Below are 18,762 nucleotides of genomic sequence, written 5' to 3'. Positions count from 1 at the left end.
GAGGTAGCTGAACGAATTGACGCACAAATTGAAAGGGATCTACTTGCTCAAGAATTACAACAGGTTCGGATTGATCCTAGATAGGTCAATCTGGATCGCATCAATTCATTTTCACCCGAAAGACTTCAGAGAATTCTAAGATCAACTCTAGGAGAACGAAGACATTGCAAGTTGGGGACTCCTCGTAGATCAAGATTTGGAAGGCGAGAGGCTTCACCAAGTTCCGACACAACAGATAGAAATAGATTGTTCAATCAAGAGGACGTGCTAGGAGGAGATAATATTCTTCAGAATCCTCTATTTCAAGATCCGAATCAAGAGGAAGACCAGCAATTTCAAGAAGAAGATCAGCAGATGGCTCAGAATCAAGTCCACCTCCAAACGGTGCTACCTGGTTAGTCACAAACCCGTCACCACTTGCATTTGAACACATACATGATATACCAAAGAATCTAGAGAACTTTTGTTTGAAGTACAATGCTAATGACTCAAACCGGACGGCAGAAGATCACATTAAGATGTTTGAAGACCATTTGAGAAACAAACCGATTGAGTATGGAGATGTTGCTTGCAGACGTTTCTCTTATTCCTTAGGAGAAAAGGCATATTATTGGTTCATCCATTTACCTGAAGGATCCATCCCCTCATGGGAGGAATTGAAGGATGCGTTCATTGGAAAATTTGGTATCCAAATTTCCCCATCGGAGTTGCATAGACAGTTTGTTGAATGTAAAAGACAAGAACACGAAACTATTACTTCATTCAACAACCGGTTTCAGAAAGCTTACACAAGATTGTAAACTCCTTATCTTATTCCCATTCCCAGAAATTGAGTCTCATTCCCATACAGACTATATGCGAGAAATTGGGTCTCATTCCCATACAGACTAGTAAAAGAGTTACGCAGTTAGATAAGACAGAGGTACTTGTGATTGGAGAGTTGAACAATATTCATATGCAGTTGGCTGCGGATCCAAGAGTCCAACACTTCATAGATATATCGATTGTAGACATTCCAGATGGATATGGCATGCTTCTGAGTCGAGATTGGTCAAGGAGATTGAATGGTTACTTTTCAACTGATTTCTCTCACATGTGGCTGCCATGGAGAGGTGTACCCAACCAAATCAAGATAAATAGTACCCCTAGATTAAGATTGATGATAACAGAATATGGGGAAAACAATGAGATTCTTTTCCTAGAAACCGATCTGGGAAATTACAGACCAAAAGCTGCAAAGGTTTTGATGCTTCAAAGCCCAATAAAAGAGATAGAAGAAAATCAAGAGATTGTGAATTCCACATAAGTGTTGTGCCTTGCACACACTCCCCATCGTCGACAGGGTCCCCCCTTTCTCGTCTTGTACTCATTGAGGTCCCTAGTAGGAAGTTTTGGTAAATTCGCAGAGAGAAGATACGGTAGTTACGATTTTTAGCGTTGAGAAGATAATCCGTCCTAAGTCCTAGAGGCCAGAGGATTTGCATCTTGAAAATGAGAAGCAAGATGTTGCAATTAAGTCAGATCGCCAAGCCGACAAGAAGGTCTTGACCTGATAAGGAATTTGACTACCTGAGTGAGGAAGAGCATGAGGTGAAGTCCCAAGATGTTGTAAAATCCAAGATTGGTCATCAGCAGGTTTGAAGTCTGATACCCAAGGCAAACCAAGAAACCTCACATTGCAAGTTGAATAGCTGAAATTCTACCAAGGAGGGCAGAGAGTAAGTATGGCGAGTGAGAGACAAATTTATGCAAAATCTCCTTAAGACCCGAAAAGACCAAGAGACCAAAATCTCGCATAAGCTTTAGGCTGAAAACTTTAAAAAGCTCTCAAAATTGGCTCATGAGCCGAAAAAGCCAATACGAAGTTCGAGTAAACTTGTAAAGCACCTTATAGGCCGAAAATATACAGGAAGCCAAATCTCGCAAAATAACCAAACAGGCCAAAAAGGTCAAAGGCGATTAAGTTTGTAAAAATAGGCTTTCGAGACAAAATTGGTGAAGTAAGAAAGCTCACAAAATTGGTTTCTAAGCCGAAAAGTGAATGATTCTTGCCTTAAACTCATAAAGTTGGCTTCCAAGCCGAAATTGGCAAAATAGTTAAGTCGCGCAAAATGGCGCTTTAGGCCGAAATTGGCAAAGCTACAAATCGCGCTTGCCGAAAAACTCCAAGAGCCCAAGAGCCCTAAGTCGCACATATCATCTCATAATTTGAGAATCGTTCAATCTTCAAAACGTGCAAAATCTCCAATTTGCCCAAAGTGGGAGACAAAGGGCGATATCACTCAAGAAGATCACGCGAATCAATCTTTTAGCTCGAATTTCAAATAAAGGGCGTATTAAGGCGTTTCAAATCGTGCAATTTGGCCAATTTGCCCAAAGTTAGAAGACAAGGAGAGGTCTATAAAGCCGAAGACAAGCAAAATCGCACAGAGGGTTTTCTTTGGCTGAAATTCTTCACTGGTTCCAAAATCGCGCAACACCTTCAGATTGGCTGACAATCATTCAAGTTTTAGAATCGCGCGAATATAACCTATTGGAATCATTCAAAGGTTCAAAGTTGTGTGACATGTTTTTATAGGGCTGAAATCAAGAGCAGATTCAAAATCACACAAACAGGCAAGAGAAGGATTCCAAAATTGCACAAGAAAAATCTTTTTTGGCAAAGTCAAGCGATCAGCAAGCTAATCTCCAAGTAAGTTCGAATTTCCCCTCCAAATGGTTTAAGATTGTGCAAAGTAATCATGTTTTTTAAACCTAGGATTTAAAATACGAGGTAAAGTTTCAAATTAATTTTGAAAACTTAAATACCCAAGTGAACATCCCACAACAGCATTCAACTATCAAATTCGGCCTTCTAGCCGAAATTTCAATCAGAGACAAAATTTAGGAATCCTGGCCCAAAATTACAAAACACATAGGATCATCTTTCCCGAAAATTGCAAGCACAATCATCTTCAAGACAATCGGCGCGAAACAAAATTCAAAATTCAAAATACTCATTCGCGTAAACCGATAGCCATAGCAAATTTCCCAAACCGTCAACAATCAGGAGCAACTCTTTTTGAAATTCTGCTCGAATCAGCTACCAAAAAACCAACCAATGGGGCAATGTGTGAAAACATCACAACACACCTAATAACCAGATTTTGAAAGCTGAGTTTGAAATTAAATTTTCATTAGTGAGGTGCACACCTACACCCTTGACAAACTTGACAAAAAGTTTTTTTCATGTTCGCATTTCAAATTCACTCCTTTGTTGAGCTGCACTCGTCTCCTTTAGACACACCCCTATCAATATAAAACTTCAAAGCTTTTGATCTCCACTATGAAGTGTGCACTTGGCACTCTCACACACACTTGCACACCTAACAATAAGATTTTTAAGCTTTGACGTGAACTAATAGAAAAATTGTCAAGGTGTGCACTTCCACCCCGAGCATGCACATTATAACTAGATTTGAATAATCTCTTGGTGAGGTGCACCTTTCATGCTTAGGCACATATGTATATTGATCACTGAGATTTCTTTTGAAAGCCTTCCTTATGAATCACAATCTAAGAGTCAAGCATGCACCTTGCTATGTTTTTTTTTTGTAATGTCCCCTACCAGCTAGGACTCGAACCTAGGACCTTCCATACGCTGCTGGAGTGCTCTACCACTGAGCTACTGGCCCCTCTTGGACCAGTCCATCATCGGTCCGGTTGTGGCTTATTTCCAACACCAACACTTATGAATCACAATCTAAGAGTCAAGCATGCACCTTGCTATGTGGCCTACAAGTTTTTAAATTTTAAACCAAACTACCTTTGATAAGATGTGCACCAATGCTCTAGGCACCAACCTCTACACTATCCTTTGATCATGAAGGCAAACTTTCTTCATTGAAGTACATCCTTAAACCCATAGCGGTGCACCTATATGCTAGAGTTTGATCATAATTCAAATTTTCTTCTTTTGTGTGTGCCCCAACCCTATATGTGCCCACACCTCGATATGTGACTCTATCCTTGCTTAGCTAGATCTGCCCTTCACAGTCAAACATGCACCCATATACAAAGATTTTAAAATTGTAGTTCCACCTTTATCAAGCACACACTTCTTCACACACACACCCCTGCAAATGCTATCTTTGATATCTAAATGAATTACTGATCTCAGCCTTAAGAAAAATCTTCATTTAAGAACTTTCTTGTGTCATGATGGAAGTCTTCAAGAGCCTCATTCCATGATCTACAAACACTCAAAAAAGCATTAAAAAAGGAAAGAAGACAAAGTCAGACTAGACAAAACTTGATCATGACTTGCCAATAAACAACAAACTTTAATTTAAAAATTTGACAAAATACAAAATTTGCATGTGTACAAAATACTATATGCTCAATAGCCATTCTATTCTACATTGCAAGTCCCATAAGGCTAATGGACTACCATGTTGGTATGGTTGTCATTGAATCTATTGCTTCCATCTCTAAATCAATTCAGATATGATCATTAGAACTGTCAGGGAGAAAATATATTGACTTTAGTCAGCAATTTTGCCATGTTCATAAATAAAATGTATCGTTAATTATCTTTTAATTGGCTGTGTAACGTCATTTGTTCCGGATGAATAGTTGTTGGCAGTTCCAGGTGGTTGGTAATCTTAACCAAATGCCTGGCAGTATTTATGTTCTCAGTTGTGTCTCAGGAACCAGCTCTGATTGTACATATTACATCTTGGCAATAAATAATATATCCTTCTGGAAATTCTCTTGTACGTGATATTGTTATTATATGTTGCTGTATGCTCTGCAAATGATTCCTGTTTACTCTGCATAATATAGAACAAGTTCCCTTCGGCGGTAAACATTGACAACATCATTTGAACTCTCCCTTGCAACCTCTTAGCCTTGGATGGCTTCCTACACCAAACATTTATTGAAAATTGTTGAAAGTACCCTCATCCATCTTCATTATCTCCCACATGATTGATCACTTAGTACCCATTTCCTATAGCATGATTAATAAAATGTAGGAAAGTTAATGTTTTCATTTCCTGTATATTGCCCTAGTTGAATTGTAAAACTGATAAAAAATTGTAGATCAGTAGGGCAAGGATCTTTTCCAATTATAGCAAATTCATGATAGTCTAGATATCATGTGATATGACAAAGCAATGGAAGGACCAAATCTAAAGTTATATTGCTCCTAAATTATTTATCAGTAAATTAAGTGACCATAGAATATCTTTCCTTTAGATTTCAAATGCATTCCATGAATTGTTCAAACTTGAGTTATATAATCCTAATATATTTTATAAGTAATTTTCATGATCGTAAAAGGCATTTCCAATGGATTTCAAAGAGAGATGTAAGGAGTCAAGTGTGTTCAACAAGTGCAAGAGGGCCAGATAAGCATTGATATTTTCCTTGTAGAAAGCAGACATATCAAGTATAAGTGTGATAATATAAAATTTTGTAAGTTTACAAGTATATGAAAATAAAAAAGGAGGGTTGCCTGAGAGTCAACTTTTCTTAAATTGGGTGAAAAACAAACTTCTTTTTAACATTTGTCTGACTACGTTGTGTTGACGTGTATTTTGTACACCATCATACACAGAATAAAATACCAATAGGCATCTTATCCTCTCTTGAGAAAATAGTCTCTAACTGCTGAAGATTCGCATAAAGGATCAGTTAGGTAGACTCCAAGGTTCTTTTAGTAGGGTCTCTACGTGTGGACAAGCTTCCAGCGGTATGATGTGATTTGCTGTTTCCTCCAAGGGGCCTTACGTATTCCGAAAGTTCAAGATTTGCTAAACTAAGAAACTTTTCAAAAATAACAAAAGAGTAGGGTTTGAAAGAGGTCTAATCTAGTCTAACCCTATGAATGACTTAGTATGGACAAGACTTGGCAAGATTCAACCAACTTCAATTTTGCCATAAGATAACAACTCAATTGAAATTAGTGCGATCTTCTAAGGTAATAAAATGATATTCAATGCATCAAAGATCATGGACACTACCACGAAGGTACATATCCAAGATACAATAATGATTGAAGATTAAGGGGTTCAAGGTATTCTCCAGTCGACCACGCAAGGCGTTCCTACAATCAGCAAGAAGCTAGTGGTTTGGATTACGAATCCTACCAAAAATCAAGTCTCACACTATGTCCTTCAAATTAACAAGCTACTTTGATTGAGCATGATTCAAGTAAATCAAACAACCATGAAGATAACTTAAGAAAGTTGCAACGAAACACCATAACTTCAATATTTCATTGATTTCCAAATCATCATGTACAACAATTTGCTTGAATTTCTCTCTTCAAAACTCGATCTTGCTACAAAATAAAATTGCTTCTAACTCTAATCTCTCTTCTCTATTACATCAACTATTGACTATTACACTATTATCAAATGAAATGAAAAATGGGGGTATAAATAGCATCCCCAATTACAATGAAAGGTCCAGATTGAAAGTAGATCAACGGTCAAGATCATGACACCTAAACCCTAATTAGGGTTTGTTACAAATGGCCTCCTTTTTACTGAACAATATTAAATGCATAGCCAAATATTAAATTTGGCACAAAAACCTAGAAGACATAAACCAATGACAAATAAGATGCCATGTCATCTATAACAACCTTTCATCTAGAACCTTATTCCCTTTCCAATGTTTTTTTTGGCATATGCAATGAATCTTGTCACGATTCCTTCGATTTCTGCAATTGGAATCTCGGGAAGATTCTTCATACTCTCTTCCAAGTGGATGACCTGATCAAATGCATCTAGGAGAGCTGCGTCCCATGAAGCTTCAAGTTCTTTCGTTCTTTCAATCAGGAGCATGGTGGCAAACATTTGATCATATTGCTCATCTGTAACATTTGCGTCCTTGCAAAAGATGACCTTGATTCTATCCTCTAACTCCTGCATATCCACATCTGTCTCGACCTCGATCCTTCTGCCAAGAATGGTACGAAGTACCTCAAATACCCTGTCCTGGATCGGATTGATCACCTCCTCAACTTGGCCACATCTAACACTGATGTCCTCGAAGAAAACACTCTTCATATGGAGTAAGGTTGACCACTGAAACAAACTGTGAGATTCTCCATCCAGGATCTTCTCTTGCGCTAAAACTTTCCTTGATGTGTATCTAATTACCTTCAAGACAGGAATGACGACATCTTTGGTATGGGCAAATGCAGCTACTGTTATCATCAAATTGTGGATTATCTCAAGAACTTGGATAGCTTGATGAATAGTCTTCATCATCCTTGTTACAAATTCTATGGCCACTGTATGAGATCTATCCATCCAATTACTTGTACGTTGGACCATGTTCCTGAATCTTTCTGCTTCATTGATTGATTGAAGTGGAAGTGCTTGCACTGGTGATCTAGCTGGATCCTGACGTCCCAAAGGTTCATTGATGTGACTGAAATACGTCCTCCATGCACCGACCTCTCTCTCAAGCTTTCTATTCTTCTCCATTTCTTCTCTAAGCTTGTCTTTCAATGCCTCAAATGAGTCGGTAGCATCATCTAAAGTCTGCTCTGCTGTGGATGGTCCTAACTCAAAAGTTTGTATATCATATTCCTCTGCTAGGATCTCACCTTCATATTTGTCTACTGCCGGTGTAGCTATCTGCAGTTTTCTGGATCCAGTTTCATCTCGAATCATCTTGGACATCTTGGTAGCCTTCTTCTTCTCTGTTACTTCGTGTGAGCGTCCAACAAGGCTCTCTAAATCAATTGCATTGTCCTCGTCCTCTACTACGATCACCTTAGTTAATCTTTCCTTCAACCAATCTGGGATATTCGATCTTGTCTCTTGAACTTGTATTTCTTTATGTACCACTTCTTCTCCTCTGGGAGGAGATGTCATTTCATTATCTTCTCCTAACTCATAGTCCTGGAGAGATCCATCTGGTGACCCTTGCTGTGCCTGTCCTCCTTCCTGCCTGTCGTTCTGTACCATAGACTCCATGGATTCTTCCACTTGAATTGTTCTCTTCTCAGGTCTAGAAGAAGTACCGGATGATCGATCTTTGTTAGCCTCTTGTTTCCTCTTGGAAGATTCTCCCTTTCCAGGTCTCTCTTTCCTCTTCGAACCTCTTGGATGGAGATTGCCCTCACTGGCACATCGAAGATTTCCTTCACCTGAATTTCTAGGATTAGGATTGCCTTCACTCACACTAGCTCCACCTTCGGCTGGTTTCTCTTCCAAAGTGAAAGTCATAGCTATGCCTTGTTCTCTCAACTTCTGATGTTGAACGTCAACCCATCTGCGAGTACAAGACAAGACTGGTGCCATCAAAGTATCTAAATCCACGACCTCAGGCTCATTCCAATCCAACCTTATTGTTTTGCTTTCTCGATCATAGGAAGACTGGATATGTCTGCCACTATCCTAAGCTTGGTCTGCCACTCTGTAAATCCTGCATTTCCTGATGAAATCCAAAGGTAATCTAGAATGCATTTTTCGTTTCACTTCAAGATCATCTAAGAGATTCATCATAAAATCTTCAATCTGATACTCATGTCTAAACTTCCTGCCGACTGTCTCCTCTAAATGTCCATGTGGATCAAAGCTTTCTCTCAGAGCAAAAGATGAAAAAGAATACAAGGCTAACTCCTTCTCTGCGTCATCCATGGCTAAAGCATTAGGACATACCTCAACTGAATTACCCAAAATGATAGGTACTGGAACTCCATTCTGATGTCTGTGTCTGAATGCCTTCACATATGCTGCCAACTGTCTTGTTACTTCAAGTAACACAATTCTGTCTGTCGGATATCTCGGCAACATGTATGGAGGTAAAGGACATCCATGCACCCTAATATAAGTGAACTTGGGAAACTGAATGAACCAAGCACCGTACCTCTTTATGAATTCCTGGGCATCCTGAGATAACCTGTTGTGAATTCCACCTTGCAACGTCCTTGTGATGTTCATCGTGAAAGTATCATTAACCAACTTATAGTTGCTTCCTGGCGGATGATGCAAGTAAGCATAGGAATCACAAGCTCTGACCTCGCTGGGTCCTCTTCCAATCACTCCTCTGTGAGGTAGTCCTGCGTACTCAACACTCCTAATCAAGGCATAAATGACATATGAACTCATGTGGAAGGACTTAGTAGCCTTGAGTCTCCTCAACTGTACGTCCAAGCAATGGCTAATCATCCTAGCCCAATGTATCGTACCTTTTCCTTGAACGATCACCTGGATGAAGTAAAACATCCACTTCTCAAAATAGAAGGCATGAGGGGCTCCTGTAACTCGGTTGAGCATGGTAATCAAATCTCTGTACTCCTCTTGGAAATCAATCCTGTGCGGTGTGTTCGGAACCTTGCTCAGACGGGGACGGCTCTTAAGTAGCCAGTTCTTATTGATAATACTTAAACAAGCATCTGGATCATCTTCGTACATTGATCTGGCTCCTTCTATGCTCTTGTATATCATGTCCCTGTGCTCTGGAAGATGGAAAGCTTCACTTATAGCTTCCTCTGAAAGGTACGCCAAAATGTTTCCCTCTTTGGACACGATCGTTCTGGACTGTGGATCATAATGACGAGCACACTCGATCATCAACTCATGGCACTGAACAGCTGGAGGAAAGCTGGCCGCCTTAATGATGCCACTCTCTATTATTCTCCGGGCGACAGGCGATGGCTTGCCAATGTAAGGGATCTCTCGAAACTTCTTCGTGCTGAAGTTGCCTAAGTTTGTATCTCCAATGTGGCTCCACTTCAACACGATCTTGGTCTCCACTTCTTCGGTCTTCTGATCTTCTTTCATGAGAGCTGAACGACTGGTGGATGCTCCCGCCTTCGGGGTTGCCATACCTACACAACATTTCATAATGAGAAGCTAGATTTTGCAATAAATAACATAGATTAGAGAATAAATTTTAGGAAACTTCATGATAAGTCTTTGAGTTATCATTTCCTAAAATAAAACGATTGAGCTAGGAATTCAAAATTTCAAAAATTCAAAATTCAAAATTTAAAATATGACGATCAACAAATAAAACAATAAAACCAAATCGCCATACCTCAAATCGAGAGCTAACTCTAGAATGCAAAATAAGGAAAATTCGCCTAGGCAACAAGATCGAGAATATATAGTCTTCAACGTGATCTCTTTCTTCAAAATATCAATTTCGCCACCCTTTTGTCCTTGACGTGATTCTCTAACACCTTGGCAAGTTCGCCCAATATAGATTCGCACCACCTTGGAAGTTACAAGCGCCTTCAAACTTGAAATGAAATTCGCTCCTTGAATACAACTTCGCACTTTCCTTTGTCTTCCTCAAGATCGCATGTAAGAAATGACAAATAATGATGTGAAAATAACAATTTTCACCCTCCCTTTATAGCGCTCACCTCTTATCATCCCCAAGGCCGACTTTTGTAAAAATATAGCAATTAAAAACGATTTTTACATAAATAACAAGGCCGACTCTCCAAACCAAACGCTCCATTCGATTTTTTATTAATTAATTAATTAATTATTAAATGCCTTTCATTTTTAATTAATAAATTTCGATTTTTTACAAGGCGAAATAATTAATTGATACCAAGCGCAATATTTAAATGCTAATTAATTGAATTTTCAAAACATATTGAATTTTAGCATTAAAATAAATTCAAAAATATTTGCTTGAGCGCCAAAATTTGAAAATGAAATATACATACCTCATCGCCTTGGTCCCTTGAAGAGGGACAGAAGCGATCCTAATATTTTCACTTGAAATTCTCCATTTGGATATCAACTTTTCCTTGTATGGTAAATAATAACCTTGCTTGTTCATTCCATGCTTGTATCACTTGACTTTGATGAGGCATTTGGACGTTAGAAGGATCATCGCCCTTGTCCCTTGGAGAGGGACAGGAGCGATCCTTGTCCTTTCTCCATTTTAAGCTCAAATTGGTAATATTTAACGTCTATCTCCCTTTGTATCGCCTTCCAAATGATGTTTAAAACCTTGTGCAACCTTATTTCAACGTGATCTTTAAAGGGTATCATGTGTTTTGGCAAATATCGCCCTGGTCCCTTGGAGAGGGACAGGAGCGATCCATGTGTCCTGGCTCAAATTTGCAAACTTTTGATCTTTGTTCTTCATTCATTGCTTTCCAAAGGACGTCCTTTACTTCGCCAATCCTTACATTGTCTTGATTTTGAAGGAGCATAAGTGTTTTAGTAAAAATCGCTTTGGTCCTTGTCCAAAGGACAGGAGCGATATGAGTTCCTTAGCTTGATTGATAACATTTTGACGTTCAAAACTCTTGCATATCATCTTCAAAAAACACCTTATACCTTTTACAACTTTGTGAAGTCTTGACTTAACGTGATTTTTGCATGAATTGGTCAATACATTCAATATCGCTCTGGTCCCTTCCCAAGGGACAGGAGCGAACTTCAATACTTCGGGGTTATGCTTGCGTTCTCCAACTTGTAATTGCTATCATCGTGTAAAATGTAGTCTTTTGATCCATCTTAGTTACTTGGAACACGATCAACTTTCAAATTTCATGCCTTTATGAAATATCGCTCTGGTCCCTTCCTGAGGGACAGGAGCGAATTAGGATATTTTAGTGCAAATTCCTCAACTTGGCGACCTTTGATGCTTTGTGCTTGATTGAAACACCTTAAAATGTCCTCACTACCTTGTTCTTCGCTTTAGAGTGTCCTGAACTTGGAGGAACGGCAACATACTCATTATATCGCCCTGGTCCCTTGGAGAGGGACAGGAGCGACCTTGCTCTTGTGGGCTTCACTTCACTTTATCACCTTCAAAGTTTATCTTCAATGACCTCGTAATGCCTCCTTTCATTCATTCATGCCTTGAGATCGGTTGTAATTTGGCAAGAAAATCATCTACAACAAAAATCGCTCCGGTCCCTTCCTGAGGGACAGGAGCGAACTTAAGCATTTTGGTCCTTTGTTGGCATTTGGCAATCTTCAATTTATCTTCAATGAGTTCATTTTACCTCCTTCCTTGCCTTCAAACATAAACTTGACTTGATCTTTGCCTGAATCTCGCCCTATGAAGAATATCGATCTGGTCCCTTGGAGAGGGACGGGAGCTACAATGTACTTCGCCCTGGTCCCTTGAAGAGGGACAGGAGCGATTTTGGCATTTTGGACCATTTTTCTTCATGTTTGCTCTTCAAGTTATATTCATTCGATAAAACATATCCCCTTGGACATCTTCAAATCGTCAAGTCGTTGAAATCCTGCAAGGACAAAGCAATATTTGATTTGTAGCTCCGGTCCTTCACTGAGGGACAGGAGCGATTCTGCTCCTACAGGCCAAAATATCATGATTTTACACATTTTATCACTTCACACGGCGAAAACAAATCATTTACAATGCCTAGGATCAAAAATCAAAAAACTCAAAATCTGGTCAAAATATTCAATCGGACAAAAATTCACATTTCATCATCAACACTTAGACAAATTTAAGCTCTGCACTCAAAATTCCAATTGAAAATAGACCATTCTGGCGAATTCATTTCATTCAAAATTTGCATCCTTCGAAAGGAAGCTCAAAAGCTCTCAAAACTGACCGGATTCTGGCCTGAAAAGACAGCAATTAAAACCCTAAGGCTTGACCCTAAATCCAGAAAATTGACTGACTAACAAAACCCTAAAAGCGAAGCGAAAAGCGAGCGAAAAACGAGCAAAAAGAGGGGGTCCCCATTTGCAATGGGGCGATGTGTGAAATGGTCACAACACATTGGAAGACTGGTTCCCTTCTAAACAATTCGGAAACTCATGCATACCAAACCAAGACTCTCCAGCTTAGTAAAAGCAATAAGATGTACAGGCCAAAAAGCATTTTCAAATTCCATTTCATTAAAAAATATTTTACTGTAACATCAAAAAATATGTTTTCAGACTTTTTGATTAATTACTTCTGACATATTCTTACACATAAAGTTACAAAGGATGTTTGTCATTGAATATGCACAAGGCAATTTTAAAATTTTATTTTAATAGCCCTATGAAAATACATATAAAAGCAGATTTTAAATATATAAAGCATCTTTGTAGTATTCATATATGTTTTTCAAGTTTTGGATGACTTACTTGTAGCTCGCATTCTCAAAGAAATCAACATGTTTACTTATTCCCAACTCAACACATTTCATCTTTAACCCCAGCAACCTATTTTGATCTTCCTTATTTCGGCAGCTTCCAACTAATTGAAGCCTTGGTATAATTTGAACATCTGGTTGATCCGGTGCTTCTAATTTTACTCTTCTCACAGCAATAGCAAATGACTCCAGTTGAATACCATGGGCCTAGATTTTGTAAACCAAAATTACTTCAGGAAAACCAGGGGAAACTCATCCAATCAGAAACTAGTAAAGGATAAAACCACACACTACAAGCGCACTTGAGACTTCACAGTAAAGTTTAAAAAGTTTACCTTCTCTGGTCGAAATTGAGCAACTGATATGAAATTACAACTATTTTCTGGTCTCTCTAAAGGAAGTTCCTGCATCATAAGGCCAATATTTATTTCCCACTCACATCCCAATTGCAAATAAATCTACTTTCACCTGCTATATGAAGTAAATATACCATGAATATTTGTCTTTCAGATCTCTATAGACTCTCCTCGACTGGATCTATCAGAAACAAAAGCAATGTAACAACAAAGTACATCGACCAAGAAGACAGTAGCATAAGATAAGAACATTTAAACGGAAATTGAATGCCTAGCTTGAGGATGAACACAAAGTCCTCTTAACTGATATAATAAGGAAGAGAGAAATTATGTTAGTTTTATGAAAAGTTACTGGTTCCAGTTCAGGTTCAGGTACAAGGATATAGGTACAGCATGCAGCAAAGAAAAAAAGTGGTTGGATATGTTTTGGGGCATGTCCATACGAAAAATATATTAAAATCACAAAAATATACATATTTTAACCTTAAAAAAGGATTAAGTACAAACTATCACATGGCATACATGCAATAAACAAAACAACCATAAAAGTTCTATAAGATCATAAGTACCTGAATATTAAAATCTGTAAACGCTTTTGTGTGGACCTGTTGATGTGTTTTTCATGCACATGCGAACACAGAATAAAATACCAAGGTATCTTATCCTCTCTTGAACAAAGTTTCCCCGAATGCTGAAGATTTTGCCTAAGGATCAACGAGGCAACTCCAAGGTTCTTATATGTAGGGTCTCTACATGTGGATAAGCTCTTATGGTATGATGTGATTATGCTGGAATCAGAAGGGGACTTACATTCGACTATCTGAGCGTTTGATTTGCTGGAATTCAAGTCCTATCTACTGGCTGGGAGATAAAGAAATATCAAAAGATGAAAGGTTCAGAAAGCCTAATCTAAGACCTAGAATGCGAGAAGATGGATGAACGACTAGGTGGAGTCCTACTGGGCTGGGTCTCACCATCAGACTGAACAATTCAACACCAACTCAGTGCGATCTTCTAAGGGATGCTTCGAATATGTTCAAATCGTACACCATTAGACATTGGTCACCATTCAAGATAATGCATGAACAACAAATGCGTAACGACTCGAGATTAAGCTCGTTCTATTCCAGTTGACCACGCAGGGCGCACTTACAGTCAGCAAGAGGCTAGTGGTTTAGACTAAGTGGATTCCACACAAGTACATTCAATAACTTCCTTCATTCAATCTAATTATCTATCATCTAAAATGAAGATTCAACAAGAGACCGTGCATTTTGCAAAGAAATAACACCCTTCACCATAACTTCAATGAAAAATGGAATTCATTTACAATCAAGGCAACAATTTCTTGCCTTTTCATCAATCTCACCAAGTCTGGCCTTGTCCAAGGCGTTCCCAGAGGATAAATAGGTCGTCTTCACATCAAATCATGCCTAGGACTTCATCTTTCACCTATTGGACCAATCTTAAACCCTCAAAAATGATATTCACTCTCAAAGCTTCATTGACCTTCTCAAACTCGGACAAGTCATCACCTAGCAACAAGAGCAAAATTTGACCTAAGGAAGACTTTCAAAGAAACCCTGACCTTGAGCATCCACTGACAACCCCCCCTGCAAACAACTTGAACAAAAAACTTGATGAAACTCCACTCCAAGCACCTATTTTTATAGGAAAACAATGCAACCATGAAGAATGGCGTCCAAGATTGAAAACCCAATGCCTCCCATTTTCTAATCATCTTCCATGCATGGCTGCCTAGGGACCAAAACAGCAAAGATTATGTCATATATGCTGTCATAATTATCATAGAATCTTATGACAGGTGCCATAGCTGTCATAAATAATCTTACAAGTTATGATTGATGTCGTAACACTACAAAATAGTAGATTCCCAAGGTGGATGCCTAGGTAGTTCAACTTTACCATTTTACCGCTGCCGTGATGCCTCTTCAATGAAAGTAACTCAATAACTCCATGCCGATAAATGGACAATTACCGTTACCAAGGCCATTAAAAACATATTTATCATACCAATAAAACATTAATTACCACTATCAGTCAAACCCTCCATCCCTTATGGGTGAATTACAAACAATATTAGGAGTAATAAATTAATAAATTGCATGGATTTACAAGGTTGATGGCACCTAAATCCTCCATGTTAAACATCGTGTTATGTGTTTAGTTATATATATATATATATATATATATATATATATATATATATATATATATATATATATATATATATATATATATATATCAGCGTTACCAAGAGACGCGTCTCCGTTTGCCTAAGATGCATCTCGGAGACTTATCCCGCTTCTTGAAGAATTGAAAAGCGCAAGATTCTTCTCACCCCACATCTCCCGCCGTCTCCACATCTATCGCTCAGATTTGTGTCGTCTTCCACGCGTCTCCTCCAACTTGGGGGCAAAAAAGTCAACAAAATAAAATTGAAACTCATTTTTCATGTGTTTTTTCAACGCTGTTAACCTAGACGCTGTCATGAAAGCCCTAAACGCACCCAGACAAGAGGAAAATGAACCCAAACAAGGGGAAAATTTTGCTAGACGACAGGAAAACGCTGCCAGTTTATAAACATTGGTAGACATGTACGCAAAATTTGGAAGACATGTATGCAAATTGAAAAATGAAATCTGGTAGACATGTATGCAAATTGTTGAAGCATTCAAAATGTGACAGACTGACAGTGAAACTGAAAACAATCAAAACATTAAAGTTATTAAACAAATTTGGAAGCATTCATAATGTTAAACTACAACTGTGTTAGTGTCCACTGTCTTTCAATTGTGTTTGGCAATTTGGTCTCATGACTCTCATCGAATGCCATGATTGCAAGTTACTTCAACAAATCCATTTTGTGCAAACTGCACCTACAAACTGAAACAAGCATTGTAAATTTGTACCCCTTGTAATATAAATTGTTTTTCATGTAGAATGTCAGGTGGGGGAAAACAAGCATTGTATCCCTTATGGAAGTATTCTGAACATACTCTAGGGCAAAAAGGTACAGGTGGAACAGCCACATTTAATTGTAAGCTTTGTCCAATGAAATGGCAAGGTACTTACACGAGGGTGAAGGCTCATGTCCTTCACCAACCTGGAAAAGGTGTTGAACCTTGTACAAATGAGATAGAACGATATGAGGGTATGAGGGATCAAAAAAGGGCTGATGGGAAAGTTTATAATATGAGCTTCTCTCATGCTTCAACGAGAGAGGCAGCTGTTGCAACTAGTAATCAGAAAAGAGAGATAGAGATAGATGTGTCTTCTAGAGATGTAGCAGCACAACAATCTCACAAAAGACCACATACTAGTAGCTCAAACCCCATTGGAAGGCTATTTGATGTGCAAGGTAGAGAAGTAGTTGATGCAGCAATTGCATGCTTCTTTTATGCAAATGGAATACCATTTAATGCTGCTCGCTCACCTTTTTATGGAGAGATGGTCCAAACTATCAATAATGGACCAGCTGGGTATAAACCACCTAGGTCTGAAAAGCTTGGCACAATTCTAATTGATAAAGAAAAAATTCGATTAGAGAAATAAACTGCACCGATGAAAAGAGAGTGATCTACAAAAGGATGCAATATTGTGATAGAAGGGTGGACAGATGCTAGAAATCGTCCACTTCTTAATGTCATGGTGACATGACAGAAAAGGGCCTTATTTTTTGAAGGCAATAGACTGTTCAGGGCAAGAAAAGAATGCATATTTTCTTTATAACTGACAGCATTGAGGAGGTGGGGGCATCACATGTAATCCAAGTTGTTACCGATGCTGCCCTGTTTGTAAAGCAGTAGGTATGATGGTGCAAAAGAAGTACATCCATTGAACAATGCACTCAAGGATGTTGGCAAATTCCAGTGGGTTTCAGACCTCATTGAAAAGGGCAGAAAAATAAAATGTTCATATGTGAACATGACCACACACAAACCATTTATCGTAAGTTTGCCAAGGTGGAACTTCTCAAACCAGCTGATACACAATTTGCTTCTTACTTTACTCTTCTTGACCACCTTTGTCAAGTCAAAGGAGCTTTGTGTTCCACAGTTGTTAGTAATGCATGGGCAGCTTGGAGGCAATCTACATCAGATACTGCAGTTGAGGTAAGAGATTTGGTTCTTGATGATCGGTTTGAGATTTGTTGTGGACTTTATTAGGCCCATATGTGAGGTGATTAAATTTACAGACTCAGACAAGCCATGTTTATGGGAAGTATATGAAGAAATAGATTCCATGCATGAAAGAATCAAGAAAATAACTAATGCAAAAGCTCTTTCTTATATCCTTTGATAGAAGAAAAGTTACATGGAAGATGGAACAAACTTAACACACCCTTCCATTGTGTTGCCCATGCCTTAAATCCTAAATGGCATAATATAGAAGAGACCAATAAGAGGGCTCCACATGAGGATAGAGAGGTAATGAAGGGATTTTGGGCTACAGTAAAGAAGATGTATGGTCAAGGTGAGGATGCCTCAATTATAAGGAAGTATATGAAGAAATAGATTCCATGCATGAAAGAATCAAGAAAATAACTAATGCAAAAGCTCTTTCTTATATCCTTTGATAGAAGAAAAGTTACATGGAAGATGGAACAAACTTAACACACCCTTTCATTGTGTTGCCCATGCCTTAAATCCTAAATGGCATAATATAGAAGAGACCAATAAGAGGGCTCCTCATGAGGATAGAGAGGTAATGAAGGGATTTTGGGCTACAATAAAGAAGATGTATGGTCAAGGTGAGGATGCCTCAATTATAAGGAGTCAAAGGAATATACCTCAATTATTAGGTGAAGATTTTTCTTCAGTGGGAGCTTTATATGATATGCAGGCAAAGAAAGATCCTTTAGAGTGGTGGTGGAAACATGGATGTGAAACCCTTGAATTGCAATCACTTGCAATTAGATTGCTCTCACAAGTAGCTAACTCTTCATCTTGTGAGAGAAATTGGAGTATTATGATTTTATTTATTCACAAAAGAGGAATCGATTAGGTTGCAAAGAAAGCAGAAAACTTGGTCTACATTCATAGCTCACTTCGTCTTCTCTCTCGTGTTGATCTTGGGTTTATGGAGGATCCTTTGCCAAAATGGGACCAAATTGCACCTATTGGAGAAGTTGCAGCCGTGGAGAATGAAGTAGTTGAACCAAATGGCCATATTGAATTGCCCCTAGTTCTACTACCATGAGAGGAACTTGAGTTAGAGATTGATGACTATTTGGCTAAGTTACCGGTTCCGGTTCGGATTCGGGTTCGGATTCGGGTACGGGTTCGC

At 38.6% G+C, this 18,762-nt stretch overlaps 1 protein-coding gene across 2 annotated transcripts in view; it reads right to left on the bottom strand.

Annotated features, from left to right (window-relative positions):
• Positions 1-18,762, bottom strand: part of LOC131031523 (GDP-Man:Man(3)GlcNAc(2)-PP-Dol alpha-1,2-mannosyltransferase) — a 116,278-nt gene that overhangs the window by 36,635 nt on the left and 60,881 nt on the right. For both annotated transcript variants that reach the window (XM_057962658.2, XM_057962659.2), the window contains 2 exons: positions 13,432-13,500; positions 13,089-13,303 (listed from right to left, as the gene is read on the bottom strand). In XM_057962658.2, coding sequence (XP_057818641.1) covers positions 13,089-13,303; positions 13,432-13,500 — 284 coding nt within the window. The remainder of the gene's footprint in view (positions 1-13,088; positions 13,304-13,431; positions 13,501-18,762) is intronic.

This window comes from Cryptomeria japonica, chromosome 10, assembly GCF_030272615.1.
Source record: "Cryptomeria japonica chromosome 10, Sugi_1.0, whole genome shotgun sequence".
NCBI lineage: Eukaryota > Viridiplantae > Streptophyta > Pinopsida > Cupressales > Cupressaceae > Cryptomeria > Cryptomeria japonica.
This window is presented reverse-complemented; position numbering and strand designations above follow the sequence as displayed.